This window comes from Colossoma macropomum, unplaced genomic scaffold (genome assembly GCF_904425465.1).
Source record: "Colossoma macropomum unplaced genomic scaffold, Colossoma_macropomum, whole genome shotgun sequence".
Lineage (NCBI taxonomy): Eukaryota > Metazoa > Chordata > Actinopteri > Characiformes > Serrasalmidae > Colossoma > Colossoma macropomum.
Genome location: NW_023494789.1, coordinates 46,239,358 through 46,265,728, shown reverse-complemented (window position 1 = coordinate 46,265,728; position 26,371 = coordinate 46,239,358). Strand labels below are relative to the sequence as shown.

At 41.0% G+C, this 26,371-nt stretch overlaps 1 protein-coding gene across 1 annotated transcript; it reads right to left on the bottom strand.

Annotated features, from left to right (window-relative positions):
- Positions 1-816: 816 nt before the first annotated feature.
- Positions 817-23,265, bottom strand: ilf3a (interleukin enhancer binding factor 3a). Its single transcript, XM_036571513.1, has 19 exons — positions 23,159-23,265; positions 21,674-21,827; positions 16,649-16,766; positions 15,774-15,964; positions 15,132-15,297; positions 14,781-14,928; positions 13,079-13,170; positions 11,982-12,077; positions 10,682-10,793; positions 10,220-10,317; positions 9,527-9,629; positions 9,334-9,438; positions 7,360-7,550; positions 6,431-6,568; positions 4,293-4,430; positions 3,958-4,101; positions 2,643-2,751; positions 2,035-2,352; positions 817-1,446 (listed from the first exon to the last, which is right to left on the bottom strand). The coding sequence occupies exons 2-19, from the start codon at positions 21,790-21,792 to the stop codon at positions 1,316-1,318; spliced, it is 2,517 nt and encodes an 838-aa protein (XP_036427406.1). The 5' UTR covers positions 21,793-21,827; positions 23,159-23,265; the 3' UTR covers positions 817-1,315.
- Positions 23,266-26,371: the final 3,106 nt, after the last annotated feature.

The window sequence follows — 26,371 nt, the reverse complement described above, 5'->3', positions numbered from 1 at the left end:
GTATAAAGTATGTTTTAAAAAGTGTAATTTATCTTTATTCAGTCTATTCATGGTGCAGAGGTTCACACAGAGGCAAAATATTTTACATATTTTTACTATTTTACTATCAAGATTACAGTCGTACACAAAAGTTTGTGCACTCCTCGTCGAATTCCATGTTGCTGTTGATGTTCTGAGTGCAAATAAGTTACACATCCTCTACAGAGATACACATTTTAATACACATTTACTGTTTATTTACTGCATTTAGCATATTGAGGAGGAAAAAAAAAACCAGTGAAACAAAACATGGCCTGTGTGAAAATATGTTAAACTCAGTAAAATATCTAATAAAATCTGCACAAAACTTGTTTATTTAAATGTGTTCTCTATAGAGGACGAGTGAACTTATTTACACTTAGAAAATAATACAAAAAAACAAGGTGTTTGTTTTCGCAAACGGCATTATACTGTATAAAATTCAGAAGACACGTGTAGGTTCACTGGTGGTTTTGTATAGTAAATAAAATGGCAATATTTGTGTTGTAGTCATGGTGACCTCTGGTTCCTATCACCACTACTATAAAGAAATCTGAACTATTTCACATCAAACCACTCTGAATCACTCGGTTTACATCTCACACATTCAATTACGGGGGAATTTTGAAAAATCAGTGGAGTTCCCCTTTGGAATCGGCTGGTCTTGGTAGTTTCTGGATGCAGCACTTTAATCTCCAGCAGCTGGAAATCACCTGGATGTTACGGCTATGATTTCAGGTGAACATTACAGACGTGAAGAACATTAAAGCTGCAGTAACTTACTCCAACAACTTTGCCTTAAAAATAGAAAACGTTTTATTTTTTCGTGGCCAGTGATATGACAAACAAACAACTTAAAACCACATGGCTACAGCCAGAGAGACGAGGAGTGAGTGAGAGAGAAAGGAAACGAAACACAGACGCTGCTCTCAGGTCAGCAAGTAATCAGACGTGCTTTCTGGTTCACATTTCACTCAGATGAGGAAGGAGAGAAGGAGCTGATGGAAACATTCCTGATGGAAGAAGAGAATAATGGGATGATGTGGAGACTTCCTCTCCGCTCAGACAGCCTCGTGAATCACTGCAGGGTTAAAATAAACAGATAACGAAGAAGCCGTCGGGAACCACAAATGAACTACAAGTTCCAGTAACAAAAATAACGCAGACAGAACCGACTAAACTGAAGAGACTCTGAATCTACAGAGCAGAAACTGGTGGTTCTGTCTCTGCAGGGCTCCAGGGGGCACTGTAGAGGGATCCGGTGGGCAGGGTTGGGGGTGCGGGTGAGCAGGGGGGTTTATCTGTAGCTGTAACTGGTGTTGCTGCTGCTGCTGCTGTAGCCCCCCAGGTTTGGGTAGGCACTCTGATGGTACCCATAATCCTGTGAGGTGGTTCCAGGAGGACCGAAAGATGACTGATCTCCATATCCTGAAAAACAAAGCAAAAAACAACACTGACCAACAAGGTTAAACACTTTATATTAATGTTTTAAAATATCAAAGCAAACAACTATATTTTTTATGTAAAACACCAACAGTCAGTCTCTTTTATATAAAAGGAGAGCTTATGAAGGTCACATGTAGACAAGTTGTAACCAGTTTAATTTCCATATATGAAAATTAAATGTTTAAACTACAGCTGCAGCTAATTATTCCTACAATCAATTAGTGTACTGACTGTTTTCATGGTGCAGTGAAACAATAGAAGCTACATCGCCCCCTACACTTTCTGTAGTGTATTACAGTCTGTCAGAATAACTGTGTGGATCATAAACATTTTAGAGCACTTTTTAAATGAAACAGTAGAACCCATATCGCCCCCTACACTTCCTGTAGTCTGTCAGAACGTCTGTGTGGGATATATGAACATTACAGATCACTTTTGTTTTTACCATAATTGGTGTCATTCTCTACTAATTTAACTTTGTTGACTAACCACTGCAGCTGGTATAAATAAAAATGCTCCTTTTTCCACAAAAACAAAGAAAATTACTGAAATTGTAAATGTGAGTCTCACCTCCATAGCTGTAGTCCTGCCCCGCCGTGGCCTGGTTCGGGTAACCGTATCCGTAATCTGGCCCAACCAGTGGAGTCTGACCTTGGTTCTGGTTCTGTCCAGTTTTCTTGAACTGTGAGTAGGCCTGGCTATACTGGTTGTAGTATCCCGCAGCGGGGGGCGGGACGGCCTGATAGGTGGGTGTGTTCGGGCCGGCGGAGCCAGACTGAGCCGTCGTATCTTGATCAATCTGACTGGAGTCGGTGCTGCTGTACATGGAACCGCTCACATCTGCAGCACCGCCAACAGCTGTACTGCTCACTGCTGCACCGCCCACACCTGAATCACAGTGGACACCAAATATGTAAATCACATATGCTAATTAAGCCAAACAATGAGTATTTTATTTTTTTTTGCTCTTAACAATCTGATACATGCAGAAAATCAGATTGTGTGTTCAGTGTGTTTTCATGCTCTTGGGTAATCAGAAAATGGGGAAACTCAAGTTGTCACTGAAGTCTCAAGCTGTTAGTTAACAGATCCGTAGTTTGTTTATGACATGCAGATCTCTTTCACAGATGTCCTGTGTAATGTAATGCGATATGATACTACGCTCAGCTGCTGCTCACCTTTGAAAGTGGAGCTTGTGTTGTTGAATCCCCGGCCCCGGCCCCGGGCCCTACCACGCCCCCTGCTGGCTGCAGAGTTAAACCCTAATCCAGCCATACTGCCAAAGCTCTGCAAACACAAAACACACAATTAGCATAAACGTGGACTTAACTACAATGCGTGGCTAAGCCCTGCAGTCCATGCTGCTTTAGCCTCAGGGCAAAAACTACGGAAGCACACTTCAGACACCAAACCTGTCTTAGCTGACTGATTACATTTGGGATAGCGGTAGAAAACTGGACAGAGGTTTCATTGATGTATGGTTTTAATTGTAAAGGGATGTGTATGAGTACTTCAGTCCTCTGCCAGTATTTAAATACTGAAATCACTTATGTTTCTTTACAGGAAGATGGACAGGCTAACAGGTCAGATGTGTTTTAACTAGACTCTAAAATGTGAGTTTTGCTCGTATTCGCTCGGTTCTGGTTCTTCAAGGGTTCTTTACTAAAGACAATAGCTCTTTATAAAACTATGAACACTAAAAGAACCACTTGTATGCTTGCATGTTTCTCTGCATGGTGAATTGCTTCTTCAGATTCATGGAGAAATGTGTTGTGTATATAGATCTATACTGAACCTTTTTAAAAGTGGTTCTATATAGCACCAAAAAGGGTTGTGCTATTGTGACCCTATTGTCAAGCTTTTGAACAAAAGCAGAACCCTTTTTGATGCTATATAGAACCAACACATTCTCCGTCAACCTGAAAAATCATTTCACCATGCAGAGAAACACTCAACCATGCAAGTGGTTCTTTGAGTGTTTATGGTTCCATACAGAAACACTGTCTTTGCCAAAGAACCCTTGAAGAACCTTTATTAAGATTGTAGATTATATTATAATCTAATAAATAAGATGATGTTATCTAGTTTATGCCGGAATCAGACTATAGGATATTTGTGTCTTTCATGATGATCGCTGTGTCAGATTAAACAATCATAGTGCCATAAATGCGTGCCGTGTTTTGGTCATTAGACTGGCAACACTACAAGGTTGACGCCGACCAATCATCGTTCACATCCTTGCGTGAGTTCATAGGTTGTCAGGGAGGTGGGTCAATAAACGGTCAATCAGAAGTGCTGTGTGTCATTCCTGATACTGATCTTCTACTGAGAGTTGCTGTGTGAGTGTGTGTGCGCATGTATGTGTGCACATGTGTGTAAATGTGTGTGTGTGTGCGGTGCAGGCGAGTCAAAGCAGGTGAGCGGAGGTGCGAGCTGTAGAGGACAGAACAGCAGCTCAGCGCTGATCTGAGTGGAGCTGCGTCCGTTTTTTACCGCAGGAGGAAATCTCTTCTTCTTCAGGCTGTCGGAGGCGGAGCTGTACGGGAAGAGCTTCTCCAGAGCTGCCAGCGCAGCGTTAGCCTTCGCCAGCTTCTTATTAGAACCAGAACCCTGAAACTTCTGACCATCCACCTCCACCTGAGAGAGAGAGAGAGAGAGCGAGAGAGAGAGAGAGAGAATGCTGCCTGAATGCTGTGTGGGTGCCAACTACAGGACGGAGTGGGACATACTCTTAAGTTGTCTCTACATATCTCAAGATCATTACATATATATTATATACACTAAACACGTGAGGCAGAAGGACACGAATGCCAGTGTGAAACTCTCACCTCGATGGTGAAGGTTTTGTCGTTAAAGCGTCCTTTTACAGCGACGACCTCATACTTCAGACTCCGCCTCTTCTCGTTCAGCTCCATAACGGGGTTCTTCCCGTGTTTGGTGAGGATGGGGCCGCCCTGTAATGCAGACTACACATACGCATGCACCTTTTATCACCTTCATTTTAAGGACTTCTATTGATTTCCATTGATTTTTGTATTACTGTTGCCAAGTAAAACTACACCTACACCTAATCTTAATCTCCATATCCATAAGGTTTTTTTACTCTTTTTTTTCAAAAAAAAAACAAAAAAAAACAAACAGCACATGGTCAAATGAGGAACAGCGAATTGTCCTCACTTTTCTACCTCACAACACTAGCACACTGTTTTCTGTATACCTACAGTTAGGGGTGGGCTGTATGATGGTATCACGATTGCTATGTTGAATTATTTAAAATTAATGAAAAATTAAAGAACACTGACTTAACTACATGTACATAAGGCCTGTTTAACTGGATTTAGTGCAGTGCAAAACACTGAATTTGTCAGTGTAAAACACTGAATAAAAATCACAGTTATTAATGTTTTATTATTATTATTATTATCATTATTATTATTATTGTGTTTTAATATGTGGCACTAAAGATTCTATTTTGTCTGTTCCAACTTAATTCTCAGAAAAACAAAATACAGTGATGTGTACTGTGTATCGTGAAAATGTCTTTATGTATCGTCATATATTGTTGCCATAATCGCCCAGCCCTACTTACAGTACACCTTATTTACTCTCACGTTTATTCTTCAGGCCACCTCAGACCAGACACGCATGATGATGTGCAGCGTACAAAAATTCGCTAAAGGTACGCACACCAGAGCTGCCGCCCAGCAGCAGCTTCCCACAGAGCCTTTAATATCAGTGGATAAGTTGAAGGAGGGTATTAAAAGTTCTCCAACTCTCCTTTCCAGAACGTGTTCTACTATTAACCAGCCAGTGTGAGACAGCAAACAGAACAGCTGGGAAAATTCTAAAAATGTCCACTAAAAATGCTAGTTTATTAATCCTTAATCCTCAGATGAATCTCTGTGTATGCCCAATCTACATCCTCATTTTCACCTCCGGCCACAGGATGGCAGTGTCTAAAACACTCAGATAGATAAGTATCAGTAATGAGGTTCCTCATTAGTTTCAGATGGTTTGGGACCCTCATAGTGATGCCACTACACTCATAAAAAAGATGGTTCTTCAGGGTTTTTTTGGCAAAGACAATGGTTCTATATCGTTGCTGTCAAAACAAAAACTTGTATCTGCAGAGTAGTAACTTTAGATGAGAAGGAAAAACATACTTACTTTTAATGTAAGTCAATGGAACCAAACTGTTTGTCCAAATAATTTTGGTCCAACGATTATGAAATTTTCACACAACGTAAAGGGCAACAGGCATTTTCACATTATGTCAAAAACTGGAAAATGACCAAATAAAATGGGGATATGAGGTTTTGTTCTGACAGCAGTGATTTAGAACCATGAACATTCATAGAACTGCATGCGTAAAGGGTTCTTTGCATTGTGAAATGGTTCTTCAGATTGATAGAGAATGTGCTGTTTTTGAAAATGTTTGTATACAGCACAAAAAGGGTTCTGCTACTGTTACGATGTCAAGCTTGTTTACAATAGAAGAACCTTTTTGATACTATATAAAACCATCTTCAAAAACAACACATTCTCCATCAGTCTGAAGAATCATTTCACCATGCAGAGAACCTTTTAATCATGCAGTCCTGAGAGCTCATGGTTCTACATAGAACCACTGTCTTTACTAAAGAACCCTTGAAGAACCATCTTTTAAGAGTGTACCATTTCCTGCTAGATCTGCTCCAGGACCGTCCCACTGGGGGCAGATCCAGGACCTGCTGGAGGGGTTACATCTCACAGCTGGCTGAGAACATCTGGATGTCCTCCATGAGAAATCTGTGGCTCTCCAACCATGGAGATCAGGAGGTTTGATCTCCACCACCTTCAGCTAAACAACCACTTCTGAGAAAGATCAGATCAGGCAACCCTCACCAGGAGAAGCAGACAGAAGATGAGAGGAGACGCCTCTTATACAATGAGTAGGTGACCTGGAGAGCTGTGTGGATGTACGTACCTCAGCTCCATCCTCTCCCGCACTCCCGTCTCCCTCTGTCCCAGTATCACCGGTTGCCGTGGCAGCACCATCCGCATCCTGGCTCTGATTGGCTGCTTTTGTCTCTGAGCCCGTGGACATGCCCAGAGCCTGCAGTGCCTGCAAACAAACATACAGTGCTGGTCTGAGTGGATCAGACACAGCAGTGCTGCTGGAGTTTTTAAACACTCCTTTTAAACCGTCCACTCACTGTCCACTCTATTAGACACTCCTTGTTGGTCCACCTTGTAGATGTCAAGTCAGAGACGATAGCTCATCTGCTGCTGCACAGTTTGTGTTGGTCATCCTCTAGTCCTTCATCAGTGGTCACAGGACGCTGCCCACAGGATGCTGTTGGCTGGATGTTTTTGGTTCTCAGTCCAGCAGCAACACTGAAGTGTTTAAAAACTTCAGCAGCACTGTTGTGTCTGACCCACTCGCACCAGCGCAACACACACTAACACACCACGTCAGTGTAACTGCAGTGCTGAGAATGACCCACCACCCAAATAATACCTGCTCTGTGGGGGTCCTGTGGGGGTCCTGACCATTGAAGAACAAGGTAACAAAGTATGCAGAGAAGTAGATGGTCTACAGTCTGTAACTGTAGAACTACAAAGTGCTCCTATATGGTCGGTGGAGCTGAAAGGTGGACAGTGAGTGTAGAAATGAGGAGGTGGTTTTAATGTTATGGCTGATTGGTGTACATATGCATCAATTAATGCATATGCTGCTTCATTTTAATTACATCTATTCACCTCAACCCAACACACCCAATTCTTAAATAATCGTGATCATCTCTAATAACTGAGAGGAGGTGATAATGTAATAACTGCACCTACACACGCCTTACACAGACTAAAAGTTTCAGTTCAGTTTGTGTGCTGAAGGTACGAGCTGCAGTAACTCACCTTCTGGGCCACCAGCAGTTTAGCACTGCGTTTGGACGACCCGGTGGCCTCGTAGGAGGCGCCATCCACCTCGATGGCCATGGTAAACTGGGGCGTGTGGTCAGGGCCGGTTTGGGAGACGAGGCGGTACAGGATACCGGGCCGCAGCTGATTCAGCTTCATCAGAGCATTAGCAGGCTCAACACGAAACTCTACAACACAAACACGAACAGCTCAGTGGACTGAACACTGCAGTAACCACTACACAACAGTTTTAATGACTCTGATTACGGAAGTCAACGTGTCATTTATCAAACAACAGAGCTCCTAAAATACAATTTATAATGAGTTTTTTTTTTGTTTTGTTTTGTTTTTTTAACCTTCCATTTTAACATTTTCTTGAATTTTTAAGCAGATCACTTTAGGTAAAAAGAAAAACTTAAGAGCAAAATTTAAGTGACCACTGTTATGTAACTTACTGGTACGTAACTATTAAATTAAAACAGGACAGTATGGTTACTTTGCAAACTAAAAACTATAGTAAAACTTTAGTAAAAAAGTTAGTAGCACACAAAGGAGTGTAATAATACTCTTAGACTTAGGGATTCAGGGCTAACAGGTTTAGCGTTAGCCAGTGAAGGTTTTCCAGCCTGGATCTGAAACTCAAACAGCTGGCTAAACACTCAAGACATTTTAAATATTAAAATGAATTATAAACGTTTAATCTTACAACATTTGTATACAACAGGTTAGTCCATTATAGGTTAGCCTATAAATAGTTAGCTTCACCACCGCTACTCTACTGCTCACATCTCAGAAAGTTCAGCTACTGCCAGAACAAATGAGCTAAACCAGCTGGCTAATAAACTGTGATGGAGGAGCTCCAGAAAGAGATATTTCTGTACATTTTAACGTGCCAAATTAACAGCTACATAGTGTGACACAAAAAAAAAATAAAAAAAAAAGACTGATTCTTTCGTTTTAGCACTTTAGGTACGGCTGCCAATAGAAGATAATCTCATTTAGCAATTAGCATGCCGCCAACTGCATGCCTAATTCACACTGCCTCAGACCATGTAAAGTAATAATTACACTTGATTATGTGGTTTCTGTTACTGGATGAAACACTTATCTATAGACACAGACTGAATTACAGACAGAATTAGAATTTAATACGGGTGCTCTTTCTGGTTTCAGCTCTGTGATTTTTGTCTAGATGTGGATGATAAAGGTTTTCTGCATTTGGTCTAAAGAGGAAAACTGTAAATAGATTATATGCCAGAGTTATAACTCAATGTGTGTTTCACTCGCCCAACTTTTCTGTAAAATAACAAATCAAGTTCAATTTCATCAGCATTTAAAGAAAGAAAACACTCTTCAAATATTACTTCATGGCTCTACAAGTTCTTCTGCTCATTTTTTGATACTAAATACAATTTACATGAAGCCCTGCTCAATTAAAACTGCTCAATAAAAAACAATTTCATATGAAATTCTCTATTTGGGTCAAACTGAGCTCTACTCATTTAGAAGAGGAGTGAGAAAGGTGAAATTGCGCAGCCACGAACATCGCAAATTCTCATTTCGGAATATTCTATCAAGTATTCTAATACTTTAAGTATTAAAAAAAAAAAAACTCAAGACGTGTTTCGTTTTAATGATTTAATAAAAGAAAATCAGCAGGATACAAATATCATATGAAAGTTCTTCTGTAAGACATCCAATTAAATCTGAAAGTTAAAACGTATAACATGAGAGGAGGAAACCGCTTTCTATACGTCATCTAAAACCAAAGGAAATAACCGTTTTGGTGGACTGGTCAGTGAGTGAGGGTGGGGCCATACTGCAGCAGGGAGTGGGGTGTTCCTTAGGTGTGCTAAAGTTAATGCCCACTAATGTGAATGTTGCGGGTTGGATCTACTCTGTACTGAAACGCAGACCGGGGCTGTTTGGGTTTTAGTGTGTTCTTCCAGGCTATGAATCACTGGTGCTTGCCTTTCCGGGGGAATTTGGCCTTCCGTGCGTTGGGGTCTTCCTCTGCGTATGGCTCCAGCGGACGCTTCGGGACATACGGACCTGGAAAAGCTCCCGGGACCTGTGCTGTAGAGGGTCAAACAGGAACATAAGTCAAACACAAAATTGAAACTAACAGAAATGAACAGGCAGAGCTCATTACAGAGGGTCTTACGTGTGTAGTGCAGGTCGCTGAACATGCGGGCCGCTCTGGGCGAGAGGCGGTCCATCCCCAGAACTTTGTGCATCTGTCCAAACGCAGCCAGCCGCAAAGCAAACTGAGAAACAGAAAGAAATAGTCAGTACAGCCACGGACTATAAAGTCATGTTCATCTCAAAAAAAAAATATATATATATATACACACACTTTGCTTTTCTGAGCACATAGTGTAGATCATCAGTACTTGTAGAAGCTGACCAACTGCATGTTTCATTATAAAGAGAGCAAAATTAGTCCCCTTTAACTGGATTAAGTGCCAAATATTGAATAAACATCACTGTGTTTACAGTTTTGAAAATTTTTTTTTTTTTACATGTAGCACACCTGGTTCTTTTTTCAGTTCGAACTAAACACATGTCTGATTGGTCCCTCAGTCTCTACAGAGCATCTCATTTAACTTCTTTCACTGTTAATAATCAGAACTAGACAGACACACAGACAGACAGACAGACAGATAATCAGAACTAGGCAGCCTATGAGAGTAAAGTGGGCATGGAGGGGCGGGGCTTATGCTACAGACACACTTAAAAGCCTTTTTTTCCCTGAAGAGTTATGATTTTTTTTTTTTAAATCAAAACAAACCGACCTGTGTAGAACAGAATTTCAAAAAATGTCAAAAAAGGCACTCTGGATAATTGACGTCTGTACCTGTGCACTCTGGGTAATGTCCTCACGCTGCTGTTGGGTTAGGTGGCCGCTAGCGTCCACACTCTCCCGCTCACATGGATCAGCAACACCTGGACCGTCTGTACAGAGAGATCACAACATACACACACTTATTAATAAAATAAATGAAATAAAACTAAAAATTCCACCATTGGTGGTACTGATTCAGATATTAGAGTGGAGAATTTCACACAGGGACGACTTAATTCACCAGTTAATTTAAAAAAGCTGGAATGAACTTTACTGTTACCTGAGGATTACTGAGTGACTTTTTAAAATAACTTTCCTATCAGTAACTATTTTCAAAACAGCAAAACTACATAAATAACAGTAAGTTAAAAAATAAAATTATTATAGGCGTATTACAGAAAGACAAGTGTATTAATACTTAACCAATTTTTGTGTCTGTGGATGTTTATAGTGTGTAAACAGATATACTCTCACCCTCCAGTAGAATTCCTGACGCCAGACACTCCAGCACTCTCCTCAGAGATTCTCCCGGACCCATTGGCCGATCGCTGGTGGACAACGCTTTCTCACACAGCAGCTCCAGAGCCTGCAGGAAACACAGAGCAGAAAAACATTATACACAACCGCTTTACAGACTACACACAATATACTACCTTCTAAAGAGGGTACACAAAGCAGCTCCACAGCCTGTGAGTAGAGGAAACACAAACACACACTATACTCAAAACTAGACAACAGTGCTTTACACAAATGCTACACACAGTACAAAGTCCTCGTCTCACAGCCTAATCAAACTCCAAAGTCATGGTACAAAGTCCCTGCTTTGTGGCCCAGTCAAACTCTGCCGTCACAGTACAAAGTCCCCGCCTCGCGGCCCAGTCAAACTCCCCCGTCACAGGACAAAGTCCCTGCTTCATGGCCCAGTCAAACTCTGCCGTCACGGACAAAGTCCCCGCCTCACGGCCCAGTCAAACTCCCCTGTCATAGGACAAAGTCCCTGCCTTGTGGCCCAATCAAACTCCGCTGTCACAGTACAAAGTCTACTTCTCATGGTCCAGTCAAACTCTGCCACCAAGGTACAAAGTCCCCTTCTCGCAGCCCAGTCAAACTCCATCATCAATGTTAAAAGGCCCTGTCTTGCGGCCCAGTCAAACTCCGCTGTCAAGGTACAAAGTCGCCGTCTCGTTTCCCAGTCTTACTCTGCCTCGCGGCTCAGTCAAAATCATCTGTCATATTATAAAGTACCCGCCTCACAGCCCAGTCATACACTGCCCTCATGGTACAAAGTCCCCGTCTCGCGGCCCAGTCAAACTCCAGCGTTGAAGTACAAAGTCCTCATCTCGTGGTTCAGACAAACTCATCTGTCACGGTACAAAGTCCTCATCTCGTGGCCCAGTCAAAGGTACAAAGTCTCTGACGTCAAGGTAAAAAGTCCCTAAATTACTTATTAAAGTCATGTTCTTATATGATATGTTACTACGATTGTTGTTTTTTTACACCATCTACACCAAATTTGTGACAACGGATGTGTACATTTTATCTTCCTCCAATGCCACTATATTCTACATTGTAAAGTCTTTGAGTGAGCGTTTAATTTTACAGTAGGGACAGTAGGAACTTCTGTTTTGTGAATCAATTCAGAAACTTTCAAAAGAGAAGAATAATTGATTATTTTTCCCACCCTGAAAACTCAGTGAGGCCATGAGCTTCAGATCAGGCAAAACAAAGGACAGCAGGCAGGAAAGGAAGTTTTCAGACACGGATGGACACTCACCCATCCTTTGAGAGGAGCCCAGGTGGGGATTCGTGTGCAGAGGTCTCTGAGGATCCGGATCACGATCACACACGACTGCAGATTGTTAACCTTAGCCTGTTAGCACCAAAAACGACAATCACACTCACACTGATGCATTACATTCACTCACACAAAAACCTGAGTTCACAAACACTTTATAGCACAGGCTTCTGACCTTCCAAAGGCCATAACACACAGACCCCCCGCAGGATCAGACACAAGAGCAGTATTTGAGTTAAACGTCCACAATCGACACGCACTTTCAGTTCAAACTGTACTTGTGAACGTTTCAACAGTCAAATACTCAGAGAGACGTTTTTCACCAAATCAGGTCAGATATGCTGCCCGCTAAAAGTTGAGGGATGCCTTGCTTTGCTTAATGTTTTTAAAACAAACGATCATGTTTACTTTGAGGGTTTACAAAAACTGACCATAATAAAAAGTCTTAATCGGGTGTATTATCATTGTAAAACATTGCTAATTTAGAAATAACGTCAAATACGGGAGCACAATGACAGAATCATATTAGTATCAGTAGACACTTGTTTTAAAAAAATAAAAAATAAAAATAAATAAAATCAGTATCAGACGTTTATATGTGATCTCAAATTTTAGACTGATATCTGATGAGGTATTTATTAAACTCCAGACAAGAAGAATGTTTAGGTGACACTAGGTGTAAATTAAATTACATTTTTTGGATTTTTTTGGTAAAATAAAATCTAAAATAAAATGCTGAAGCTCTAAAATCTGACATGCCTCCCATCACAAAGCAGTACAGACGCTAATGTGAATGTAATTAAACACAAAAAAGGAATTAATAATTAAACACGAAATGGCAAAAATTAAGTATCATCAATATTTTACTGAAGCACAAGTCCTTGAGTAGTTACTACGCATGTCTGCTGATTTACACAAAAACAAAAATTTTCACGTATTAAACTAGCAGCAGAAGTTAAACATTAGGAACACAAGGTGTCCCCAAACTTTTGGTGGGCAGCGTATGGTGCCCGGGTTCCCACGGAAACGGCAGGTCAAAGGTTAAGAGGTTCGACAGATAAAAACGGGGTGCAAACCTGGAACCACTTGGTGTGTCGGAGAGCGGCGAGAGAAGCCAGGCATTTCTGCCTGTCCAGTGCGTCCGGGGGGGCCGAGGCCGACTGCGACTCTACCAGCGCGGGGGATAAAGGAGAAAGGCACAGTTTGACCAAGGGGCCTCTGACCTCCCACCAGGGGGCGGAGCCAGCCTACACAGCCACAAGAGGGGTGGGGCAGAGGGGCGGAGTCTGTGTGCTAAGGTTACTTTGTATAGAAACCCTTTTGTGGGGGTTTAGATTTGATTTAGTGGTTTAATCCAGACATTAAAGAGATACTTCAGGCCAAAAATCCCCCAATTACCTCCATCTTTACCTCAAACGTAGTCGGCCAAGAAATGTCTGGTCTCTGAACTTTGCCTTTATGGAACAGAATGATTATATACACAGCTGTACAGATGTTCCTATCATTCTGTAATATTCTGTATATAATAGTTTTTATAGTATGTCATCAGACCTTCAAATGTACACATACTTAAGTCTCTTTATAATTCTCATTTTCTTTATTCTGTTTTTTGTATTTGTTTAACCCTTGTTATCAGTCAGTGTGCTTGTCTGGTCTGTTCTGTGTGTTAATGTCATACAAGTGCGACTTGCTTGTATGTGTAACACACTTGGTGAAATAAAGTGAGTGTGACTCAGATTAGCATGGTGCTAAGTGTACACTCGTCTTAAAGTATGTGGAGTTGTTCAGTATCTCTGATAGATTTGATTATATGGTTTCTGACACTCACTGTTATCTATAAATATTGACTAAAGTATGTTAACACAGCAGCAGCTAAGTCTATCAGAGATTCCTAAACAACTGAGACTGTTGTGAGGCTATTTAGGCAGCTAATTGGTGCTTCCATTACTTGTTAGCTACATTAGTCGCATTGCTTCAGTGCAAAAAAGTAAAGAAGCAAACTTCAGAGAAAAAAATGTCTTGGCTGACCATATTTGTGGCGACTAGGCCAGTTTCCACTGAGCCACCGCTTTAAGATCACATAATACTGGCAAATATGCTGTTGCTGGCAAACAAATGGCTTTATCTGACTCTGACATCACTGAGCAGACAAACAATTGGCCATATATAAAGAAACCACACCCCTTTCCCCTGCCTAGAGGCCCGGCTGGCCCTCCCCCTGAGAGTCAGAGAGCTTCCGGTTGGTCAAAAGTCCACCGTCCCTAAAAACTCACACACTAGAAGGCTTGGCTGAGGAGGGAGCACAAATTTTTGAAAAAATCACAGGAAACAACAGCAGTAGGTTGATTTAAATCAATTCACAGTGTCGCAGGCAGGGTAAACGCTGCAGCAAAACACCTACACTACACTACAGCTGACTGAATTAGAGGTCAGAATGGCTACAGGAACTGTAACATAAAACAGCTCAGTACAGAATTAGCACATACCAAATACAGCAGAAACACGTAGAATTATTTATAATACAAAAACTATAAAAAAGATAAACATGGCACTTTTGCTTGAACGCTTCACTTTTTGCTGCAAAGCAAACCCTCAGAGCAGAGCATACGTACGTTCGCAGGTTTCACTTTTATATTAGACACTGAAACGATGAACACTTTAAACATTAAAGAAACCAATGTGAGGAAGAAAGACTTCCCCAGGTTCATTATGAGGCCGTTTGCGGTCTGCACGGGTGCGTGCGGCGGATGGTCAGTAAACCGGGCAGTCAGTTTGTACCTCCAGAGCCTTCTTTCTCTGTCTGCTCTCGGACCAGCGGAGACGTCAAGTGGATCTGCAGGTTCAGCACCGGCTCCTTCACAGTCTTCACCAGAATAGCAGCATCCGCCGCCGACGGAGTGACCACGTACTCGTCATCCGCCTGCGTCTGGAAAAACAGCAGCAAACGCTCGGTCAAAACATTCAGACAAGATCACTTCAGTAACAAACATCTGACTGAACCTTCGATTCACACTGTTTACTCTGACTACAAGGTGGTGTTTCTAATAAAGCGGCCAGTGAGTGAAAGCACAAGGTAGGTGTTTATAATAAAGTGGCCATTGAGTTTATGTGTTTGGAGTGCAGTGTTACCTTTAGGACTTCAGTGAGTTTAGTGGTGATGAGCTGAAGTACTGTACTGGTTGGTGCATTACTGCAGAGCAGAACCAGCTCCAGGTCTAAATCCTGTTTCAGCAGCAGCCCCTTCGCCACCAACCCAACCCGCAGAACTCCCTTCAGTTTAGTTGCTGACCCCTCACTGTAAAGACAAACATAATAATCAATTCATCTGTAATTTGACTTTAATTCCACCTGAATACTCACTGACCGCTCACTGTACACATAACCCAGCCCCAGTCATTTCTGTGAAGAATTAAATCTCTATTCCTCCTCAAGTTGGATTCTTTGAGAACTCGATTTCTTATCGTAAAGAGATATATTAAACTTTTAACGTACACTTCGCAGCTGCAAGCCCAAAATTACTGTTTATCAAACATCTTAGAGTCTTAAGTGAATAATGAGCAAAATGGAGTACTGGTTTTCATTCTAATGCTTCACATGGATTCAGTTTTACCTCTGCAACCTCTGTCAATTACTATAGGTGTCCCCCAGGGCTCAATTCCGGGTCCAGTTTTGTTCTCAATTCTTATTGCCAACATTGTCTTCACTATAACAGGATGCAATAAGAATCTTTAAGGTAACTGTACTGAGCTGCTAACTTGGCCCAAATCTCACCTTTGAGAGGCACCATTGGCTGGTTCCTGCTCGTCCAGCCAATCAGAAACTGCCTTCAGCCCCTGTTCTATGTGGGACACCATGTTCTGCACAGCCTGCAGCTCTTCTGGGGACGGATACACACTGGTGTGTTTGGCATTTACGTGCCGGTCCTCGTTGATGAAGGTGCGCTGAGGTGGAGGCTTCATGGCCTGAGAACACATAAGATAAATGGTAGATTTAATATACAGAGCATAGTTTTATCAGCATCTACAGAGCACTATTTAAATGAAACAAAAGTCATATCGCCCCATACATTTCCTGTCGAGTATTACAGTCCATCAGAATGACTGTGTGGATTATAAATCTTTTTTAAAGATTTATAATCTTTTATTGTTTTTCACTCTTTATTTTTCCTTTTGATGTTTTTTTGCTTTTATTTATGTAAAGCACACTACAGTCACACTGGATAAGAACTAACAAATGCGAAAACATAAATGTAACACGATTGAAAACAGAAGTAGCTCTTTGTAGTTCATACAAAAAACAAAGTTGTGTTTAACGGGACTTTCAGGGCAAATGTGCCCATGCGCATCCTGGAAAAATATAAGTGATAAAGTGAACGACACAAAGCCTGAACATCATCAGTAAAGGTAATGTAGCAGGTCTGAGTGTGACAACACTGTCCGTCTTTCTGATTTGTCCTGTGTGGTGGTCTGAACACAGGTCCTGCGTCTGCTGCACCTGCAGGAACATAGTTTTGTTCTGCTAATCATGGTTGGGATGACAAAACCGATCTTGATCTTGGAACAGGAGACAGGGATTTTGGGAGTCAGCTGACAGACACATCGTATAAAAACAAGAATAATAAGGAGTTTGGAGGTGTGGAGGCTCACCGGTTCTCCATGAGGGAACTCAACCTGTCTCTTCTTCCACTCTGCCATGTAAGCGTGATAGTGTCGGAGCTCCTCCTCATAACACAGACAGTCATACCAGTACCGCAGCTCCTCAAACCTGAGAGAGAAACAAACAAACCTCCATATGACATCAGCTCTCACTGGACAATCACTGCAGGCCTAACCACACGGTATTATCATAACACCTAAGCCACAATACAGTTCTACTGTAATATTTAAAGAATTATGATTACTGTGACAAACTGCAGTATTACTTTCAACTGAAAATTAGATCTTCATAAGAAGGGTTTTATCAAGAGCTAGGCAATATGAACATATTTATCGTTATCGTGATAAATGACATCACGATGTGCTTTTCTGAGCATGTTGCAGATACTGTCAGAATCTAAACACAACTGCATGTTTGATTAAAAAGAGGGCACAATTACTCCTGTTTAATCGGATTTAGTGCAACACAGTGTGTGAAATGTTATAAACAAGTACTTGGATTCATAGCTGTTGATAGGGCTGGGTAATATGACAATTTATCATGATAACGATTTATATGATGTCACAATGCAGTTTGTCGGAACATATCTCGTAGAACACTAACCAACTGCATGTTTCATTATAAAATGAGCAAAAGTAGTCAGGTTAACTGGATTTAGTGCCAAATACTAAATAAAAATCATTGTGTTTAAAGTTTTTGATAGTATTTTTTAAATGTAGTACTACTGGCTCCTTTTTCTGAGTTCCAACTGATTAGAAAAAAAAAATCATGACATATTGTGTATCGTAAAAAACTTTCTTTGCATTTTGCCATATTGCCCACCTTTAGTTTTATCTAATGAAGTTCATACTTTGCTCATCTACAGTTCAGTCTTTATTATTTGAGGAAAAGCAGAAAAAATAAACAGTAAAAAGTCCTCATATAGATACATATTAAGCAGTGCGTGTTTCAATGTCTTTATCCACAGCAGTTTACTCTGGCAGGCGAGTGTAAATTGTGTTTGTGCAAATGGTGAGCGAGTTGTCCACTACACCATAACTCCACTGACTGAAGCCTCGGCTTCACCTGGGAGAAACAGTGCTGTCTAGTGGACCAAGACAAAAATGCATTTTGGTAATCCATTAATCCAACAACATGTTAAACACATTCATAAATAATAATAATAATAATAAAATATTAATCCTTCAGCCTTTGTGTAGTTTTGAACTTATTATTTGAACTCATTTTCTATTGATTTTCTCCCACCTCTACCAGACACAAACTTTATTTAAACAGTGAAGAAAGAGAAACAGCCCCCAAAGTCACAGACAGGAAGTTGGATTTTTTTTTTTGTTTGAGTGTATGAGTGGAGCAGAGCACAGACTCGCTTAAAGCATTCTGTAATCACTCCACTCCAGGTTTTCTATTTCCCACTCCTCACTCACACATACACCGTACTGCCAAAAGTATTCGCTCGTCTGCCTTCACACGCATATGAACTTGAGTGATATCCCATTCTTAATCCATAGGGTTTAATATGATGATGGCCCGCCCTTTGCAGCTATAACAGCTTCAACTCTTCCGGGAAAACTTTCCACAAGGTTTAGGAGTGTGTGTTTATGGGAATTTTTGACCATTCTTCCAGAAGCGCATTTGTGAGGTCAGACACTGGTGTTGGACAAGTAGGCCTGGCTCGCAGTCTCTGCTCTAATTCATCCCAAAGGTGTTATATCGGGTTGAGGTCAGGACTCTACCAGGTTGTGCAGGACAGTCAAGTTCTTCCACACCAAACTCGCTCATACTTGTCTTTATGGACCTTGCTTTATGTACTGGTGTGCAGTCATGTTGAAACAGGAAGGGGCCATCCCCAGACTGTTCCCACGAAGTTGGGAGCATGAAATTGTCCAAAATCTCTTGGTCTGAAGCATTAAGAGTTCCTTTCACTGGAACTAAGGGGCCGAGCCCAACTCCTAGAAAAACAACCCCACACCATAATCCCCCCTCCACCAAACTTTACACTTGGCACAATGCAGTCAGACAAGTACCGTTCTCCTGGCAACCACCAAACCCAGACTTGTCCATCGGATTGCCAGACAGAGAAGCATGATTCGTCACTCCAGAGAACACGTCTCCACTGCTCTAGAGTCCAGTGGTGGCGTGCTTTACACCACTGCGTTCTACGCTTTGCATTGCGCTTGGTGATGCAGGGCTTGGATGTACCTGCTCGGCCATGGAAACCCATTCCATGATGCTCTCTATGCGCTGTTCTTGAGCTAATCTGAAGGCCACATGAAGTTTGAGTCTGTAGCGATTGACTCTGCAGAAAGTTGGCGACCTCTGCGCACTATGCGCCTCAGCATCCGCTGACCCCACTCTGTCATTTTACGTGGCCTACCACTTTGTGGCCGAGTTGCTGTCGTTCCCAATCGCTTCCACTTTGTTATAATACCACTGACAGTTGACTGTGGAATATTTAGTAGCGAGGAAATTTCACAACTGGACTTGTTGCACAGGTGGCATCCTATCATGGTACATACATACATCATACATACATACATCATCTAAACCGCTTATCCTTCTGGGTCGCGGTGGGGTGCTGGAGCCTATCCCAGCTGTCATTGGGCGGAAGGCAGGATACACCCTGGACAGGTCGCCAGTCCATCGCAGGGCAGACAGACATACATACACAATCACACACCCACTCACACCTAGGGGCAATTCAGCATGTCAAATCGGCCTGACTGCATGTTTTTGGGCTGTGGGAGGAAACCGGAGTACCTGGAGGAAACCCACGCAGACGCGGGGAGAACATGCAAACTCCACACAGAAATGACCCTGGCCACCCGGGAATCGAACCCAGGCCATTCTTGCTGTGAGGCGAGAGCGCTACCCACTGCGCCACCGTGCCACGCTAGAATTCACTGAGCTCCTGAGAGCGACCCAATCTTTCACAGATGTTTGTAGAAGCAGTCTGCATGCCTAGGTTCTTTGTTTTATACATCTGTGGCCATGGAAGTGATTGGAACACCTGAATTCAATGATTTGGATGGGTGAGTGAATACGTTTGGCAATATAGTGTATAAGAAAACCTGCTCCTATTATTAACCATTCCACCCTTTTTTGGATTATCAGTTTATTTTCTATTTTCTACAACCTTTTACAATAAAAAGCCAAATTTATTTATGTTTTAGTGACCACATTATTTATATACAGGGCATGAAACAAAGCCATACAATGCTTCTATGATGTGAAAAAAGTCACATATACTGTTTTTCGTTACAAGAGCTCAGTTCTTATATTATTTATTGCACTTCATCTAATGAACTATAGAATTTATGGCTGTTATTAAACAAAAAACTAGAAGTTTAGGTTTGAAACGACAGCCCAACCACAAGCTCAGCTTTTTGAATTTTGACTGAGGTAAAGTTGCATTTAAAAATGCTACCAAAAAATGATTTTGTTAAAAGTTTTACATACATTCTCTTGCAATGAAACATGCAGGTGGTGGGTGTTCTTTAAGTACTGAGGATATCCATGATTCGGGTGGGTGATAGGACAAATATATCACGATACTTCAAAACCTTGTGCATCACGATATTTAGTTTTTCTGAGATTTAATAAGTTGGAACAGATAAATAGAACCTGTGGTGTCACATATTAAAATACTATAATAACGATGAAAAACTTACAACAATAAGGATTTTTTTCCAACATTTTACAAACTGCACTAAGTCCAATTAAACAGGCCTAATTATGCTAATTTTGTAATTAAACATGTAGTTAGTCAGAGTTCTTTAAGTACTGATAATATCCACAACGTCCTCTAAAAAGCATACAGGCACTTTTCACACTCCGAAGCGGTCAAGAGGAAATAGCGACACATCCGGTCAGCTTGCTGATCGTTTCAAAACAGGGAAGTAAGATGCTTTACGAGCTTCCTCATATCTCTCAAGGAGCTTCCTCATATCTCAGGCAGTGATGTGGACCAATTTATAAAAGAATACACACACACACACACACACACACACACACCAAGAAGAATAAACGATACAAGCTGCTCTTCCAAAATTACATTTTTGACTTTCAAAGTAATTTACGTTAGCATAGAGAGCTAACTCAGCTAACCTGCAGTATATGTAGTGCTGAGTGTTGTCACTGAGGAGGTAATACTGAGAGCCAGATCATACAGATCATGGAGGAAGAATGACGAACCCCACAGAGTTCAGGTTTGACACTGTTACAGTGAGGAGCAAAGAGAGAGCTGCGGCTTTAGTGTTACTGTACTGAGTCAGCTAATCAGAGACATCCAGCACTGCCCAACAAACAAGTTGAAATCTGCGGCCGCTGTGCTCTGTTGGGTCAGGCTGTTCTGCAATTTCAGTAAACTGAGAGACTCCTGATGAAGCTGAAATCGACTTCTTATGCAAATATTCTGTTCCACCTTAAATGGTGCTGCAGTTACGTTGTGGCGCCTGCACACCATTCAAGGTGGAAGCAAGTTTGAATGAGAGGCCGACTTTATTTCTGCTTCTTACCCTGTCTGTGATCATCTGCTCTGAGCCGTGTGGACAGTCCTGAATAAACAGATTCCTGAATTTTGGGCTTTTGAAAGTTGTTCCAAAGTAAACAGCAGATACAGCAGCACCTCTGAGTCATGAATCATGAATTAACCTGAAGGAGTCTTATAAACATCACTCTCAGTAAAGTGATGGCTGTAGACATGAACCCTAAAATCAGGACCCTCTACCCTTCAGACTGACAGGATCCATTTTGATCTTGACGTGTGCTTGGTTGGAAATTTATGAAATCCCAGGTGTGGCTGGAGTTGTAGCTCTGAGAAACACAGCAAAACACCTTAAAGCTTAAAATATTGCCATATGGCCCACCCCTAACTCACAAACTCTGCCTTCAACACATTTTACACCCCTAAAGCTCATGACAAACCAACATATCTACATCTCAATGACAAATGTGTTGTAAGGACAGTGAGTGAGCCTGTCTGTTGTCACCTGTCTCAGCTGCTGTTCTGTAATTACCTGTCATAATCACGGGGGTGCAGCGTGTGTCCCTCCTGGATCAGACTGTCCCAGTACAGCAGCTCCTCGTACGCCTGGTGTTCGTCCCACGCAGGGTGCGGAAATCTCTCCCTCTGCATGGTGCAAGTCCTCCCGCTACTCAAGTCTCCTGTACCTGCAGGTACAGAAAACAAACCTAAGAGAAGCAGCTACAGTAATTGCTTTTTTTTTACTTTTACTGTTCACTGTTATTACAGGTCCAACAACCAATTTTTAAACATATATTCTCCTATTCAGCTTTCAGCAGTTTAGCTCCACCCACTCACGCTGAAGTTATAAGCCGTGTTTCAGCCTGGACTGCTTCTTGAATGGGCCACAGCCAATCAGAACAGAGCTTATTTTGTATATATCAGTCCAAAAAGCACAGTAACAGAAGACTGTTTATTTCTTAGGGATACAGAGAGCCATGTAAAAACTGACTGTTCTCAGTTAAAAAAAAAAAAACACACACACAAACGAACATTACAAAGGTAAAAGACGACAAATACAAGAAATTTGTAGGATACGGGCCCTTCAATGGTTAACGCTCACAATGTGTAACACACACACACACACACACACACACACACACACACACACACACAAAGGGTCCTGCTATTGCTATTAAGTTCAGCATTACTATTAATAAAGTTTTCTATAGAACCACGTACAACACATTCTCCATCAATCTGAGGAAACGTTTTACCATGCAGAGAACCATGTAGGCATGCAAAGCGTTCTTTCAGTGTTCATGGATCTAAACAGAACCATTGCATTTACTAAAGAACCCTTGAAGAACCATCTTTCTTTAGGAGTGTATGCTTGATGTGTTCTTTTTGTCTTTAGGCTGGCCTTACAAACACTGTTGTTTATTAATATCCATATAATACAGAGGCTCTAAATCAGCATGTTCTGTTAGGTAGCTAACAATGAATGAAAGCTATTTGCCACCAGTTACATTGAGGTCATTTGTATTAATTATGCTTTTATTCGTTGTTGGAAACGTCAGAATGTTTCCTGAACTGCTCCTAATGTGAAGAATTGGGGATCTGAAGGAAAACAGGTGGTTAAATTTAAAAGGGAAGCTAACACATCTGGGCGAATTCTCCGTTCCACCTTAAATGATGCAGTCACAGGCTGAAGTGACAGAATAGCCAGAATGTAACTACATTTAAGGTGGAACAGGGAATTCGAATAAGAAAACAGCTCCGTCCGTTTAATGCGATTAAAGCAAAACATTTAGACTACAACAGGGTGTCGGCTGAGGCGATTTAAAATAAAACGGTATGTAAATCACTGAAACAGACCTTCATAATCACCTCAGTGTTGTACTACAGTAAATACACCGCGGCTCCTCTCTCTCCCTTTAGCAGCTTTATTAGCCTTAACTAACCTGCTCCTTACAGAATAAACACCTCGCGTGAATATTTTAAGATAAAAACAAGCATAAACTGAATAAAAACTCACCGTGTAGTGCGGAAAAGAGGCTGAAATACAGCTTATCTTTGCGTAGTCAACTGTAGCTTAGCTGAACCTAGCTCAGCTAACCTGCAACACTGTTTTTCCTGTTCCGGTCCAGCGACAGGCCACCGGAAATTTGAGTGAAGGCAGCCGCCCCGCCCCCCAACATGCTAATGCTAATCGACGGCCACTGAAGTTCATTCTCAAATATTACTGAATAAGCGTTTTACAGACGATCAGCATGAGTGAAACACACTGAACTAAACACTCGCCAGCATTACACATTTAAAAAATGTGTAAATTGATGAATTTGATTTGATTTTATTACACTGTGCTGGTGTTCACGGTCCAAGTCTGAGAGCGCTGGGGAAAGTGCTTTCTAATTTAATGCAGAGTTTTATTACAAATTCTCAATATTTGGTGATATCTCTCTGTTCCCATTCATGACAGTGTGTGTTTGAACTGCATGAACTCCACAAGTTTGTGTCAAAGTCTCTGATCAGCAGATCATATCCACCTGAGAGTCATCTGAACAAGATGAGATCAGATTAAAACACTCAGACCTTTTTTAGGCCTCAACATTTTCACAAATTCACAAGTTCATTTAAATTTGAATAGTGACTTAGAAACATTTTGAACTTCTCTTTGTTTCAAAGTTTTCAAACTCTAAAACTTTCTGTTGTTTGTTTCCAAGTTTAAATGAAAAAATCCCAGATTTTCAGTGTGTTCTCACGCTTGTGGACACCACAGAGACTGTACATTAACCAAAATTCCAAGATACACAAGCATGATCTTCTGAAAGAGGTCAATAGCAGTATTACAGGAATCCTATAAGGAACTAATAGTAAATTTAGACTATTATTATACTACAGTAACAGTACTATTGAAGTGTTATAAGTGTTATTGTAGATTGCTATGAGATATATGATTTTGATGATGAATTTACATTAATCTAGCATTGATTTAATTTGCACAAATGCTTTGTCTTAATTCTATATTGTGTATCTTTCTTTCTAGGTATCAGCAGGAGCTTTTGTTTTCTGGCAGTGTTTGAGCTGAAAGGCAGTTTGAATGTATTTGTATTCATTCTCTGAGAGGATAACAAAGCACTTTTGTAAGTCGCTCTGGATAAGAGTGTCAGCTAAATACAGTAAATGTTAATGTAATTACATATTTTGTAAGATAAGTACATGTAAAGAGAAAACAGCAGTCAAGTGAGATTATCTGCTTTATTATATCTGCTACATTTCACAGAAAAATAATCAGATAATCAGATTCTGAATAATAATTCAGAAATGTCTCCACACACCTGCTGAGACGTCTGGCTAATAAATATATTACATTTCTCTTCTCTCTAATCAGAGAGGCCTTCAAACATGGATCACTTATAAATAACACATATACATACCATACGATATACATACTGAACACAGAGGAAAACATGGTCTTCCCTTCTAGCTACAGTTTTCACATATATGCTCTTATGTACAAGGCTAAAAATGTTTAACTGATTAAAGGAGAACTCTGGCCCAAAAAAAAAAAAAAAGATGTAATCATCACTTCGTCTGCTGTAAACTCGCCCACTCTCCTCCTACAGTGGTGCCACATGACTATTAATGTAGAGATATTTTCCAGTTTAAAGACTAAAGTACCTTCTGATGATGTATGTTGAAGGTGAGCTGCTTCAGCGTGGATTTCTGGGGAAGGACATCTGAAATTAGCTAGCTGAGGAAGAAAACCAGAGAGCTAGGAAGCTGAATATCACTTGTTACTAGCCTAGCCATTGAGTCAGTCAGGATTAGGTGACACCACAGGGATTCCCAATGGCTGTATGACATACTTGCATAATGCTTGCTGGGTATTGTAATGAGAAAACATGAATATGATGTAAAATCGTGAATTATGTTAAACTGATGAGGCTGAAGAAATATTACAATAACACCAAAATAACATCAATACAAATCATGTACCAATCCATGTACACTTTGTCTTTCCTCCAAGAATCCTTAAGAAACCCAAAAAAGAATAATGCTACATCCATGCTACATGCTAACAGCTAACACTTCCGAGCACTGAAATGATGTTGCATGAAAGTGAGCCTACTATTAAACCCCAACACTGTTATATTCCAACACTAGCTGCTCAAACTGCACCCTTAAACTGATAAATGCCTCTAAACAACCTCACTGGACACGTTTGGGTTATTTTTGTGAGGTCAGTCATCAGCATGCAGCCATGTTAGCTTACATGTAACATCGTTCCTATTTCAGCTCCTTAACAACTTTGTACTTCAGAAGTATGTGCAGCAAAATTGATCAGGTTTATCACAGCGGTTTTCTAACATGCTGCCCATTTTCCTCCCAAAGAGAAAACTAGCTCATACCCAGAGCTGCTAATATGGGCCCAATGTACTAAATACAGGGGGCCCTGGGGGGTTCAGGACCCCAGAATTAATCTCTTGGACCCCCTTAATGTCTCAAAATCAAGAAATAGACACTTACATACAGATTCAGTGAAGCTCATTGTTTATCTGCTTCATCCACAATCAGCTTCTGTCTTTGGTGTTTTAGCTAACTAGAGCTGCAGCACTGCTCTGCCTCAGGGTGGCACTATAGCAGACTGATTGACCCAATTGGTCCTTCATAGCCTAGAAACTGTAAATATGTCGTGGATTCGTCTGAAAAACTTTACAATATGCCATATTTGCAAACGTGAAAACTTGCTCAGTTTTCCAAGAGACTGGTGGAAAGAGTGAACGTAAGATAGCTAATTTCACACAATTTCTGGAATTTCTGCATCACTCAAACAGAGTGATTCAGAGTGGTTTGGTGTGAAATGGTTTAGATTTCTTTACAGTGTTGGTGATAGGAACCAGAGGTCGCCATCACTACAACACAAGTATAGACATTTTATTTACTATCCAAAACCACCAGTGAACCTACATGTGTCTTCTGAGTTTTATATGTAATGTTGATGATGGGAAAATAGTGGAAAATCTGAAATAATAAATTTTCTTTGGGGACTATTTTGCCTCACAGCACCGTGCATGTATCCCTCCACCGTGAGTGGAGTTTAAGTTCTCAAAACTATCATAAAACAATGTCTCAGACGTCAGGCAGTGTATTCATAACCATTTCATGTAATAACTTTCTGTGAGAGAGCTTTTAGAAGCGGACGTCTGGTTCCTTTCACCATCACTGTGAACAATTCTGACTCAGT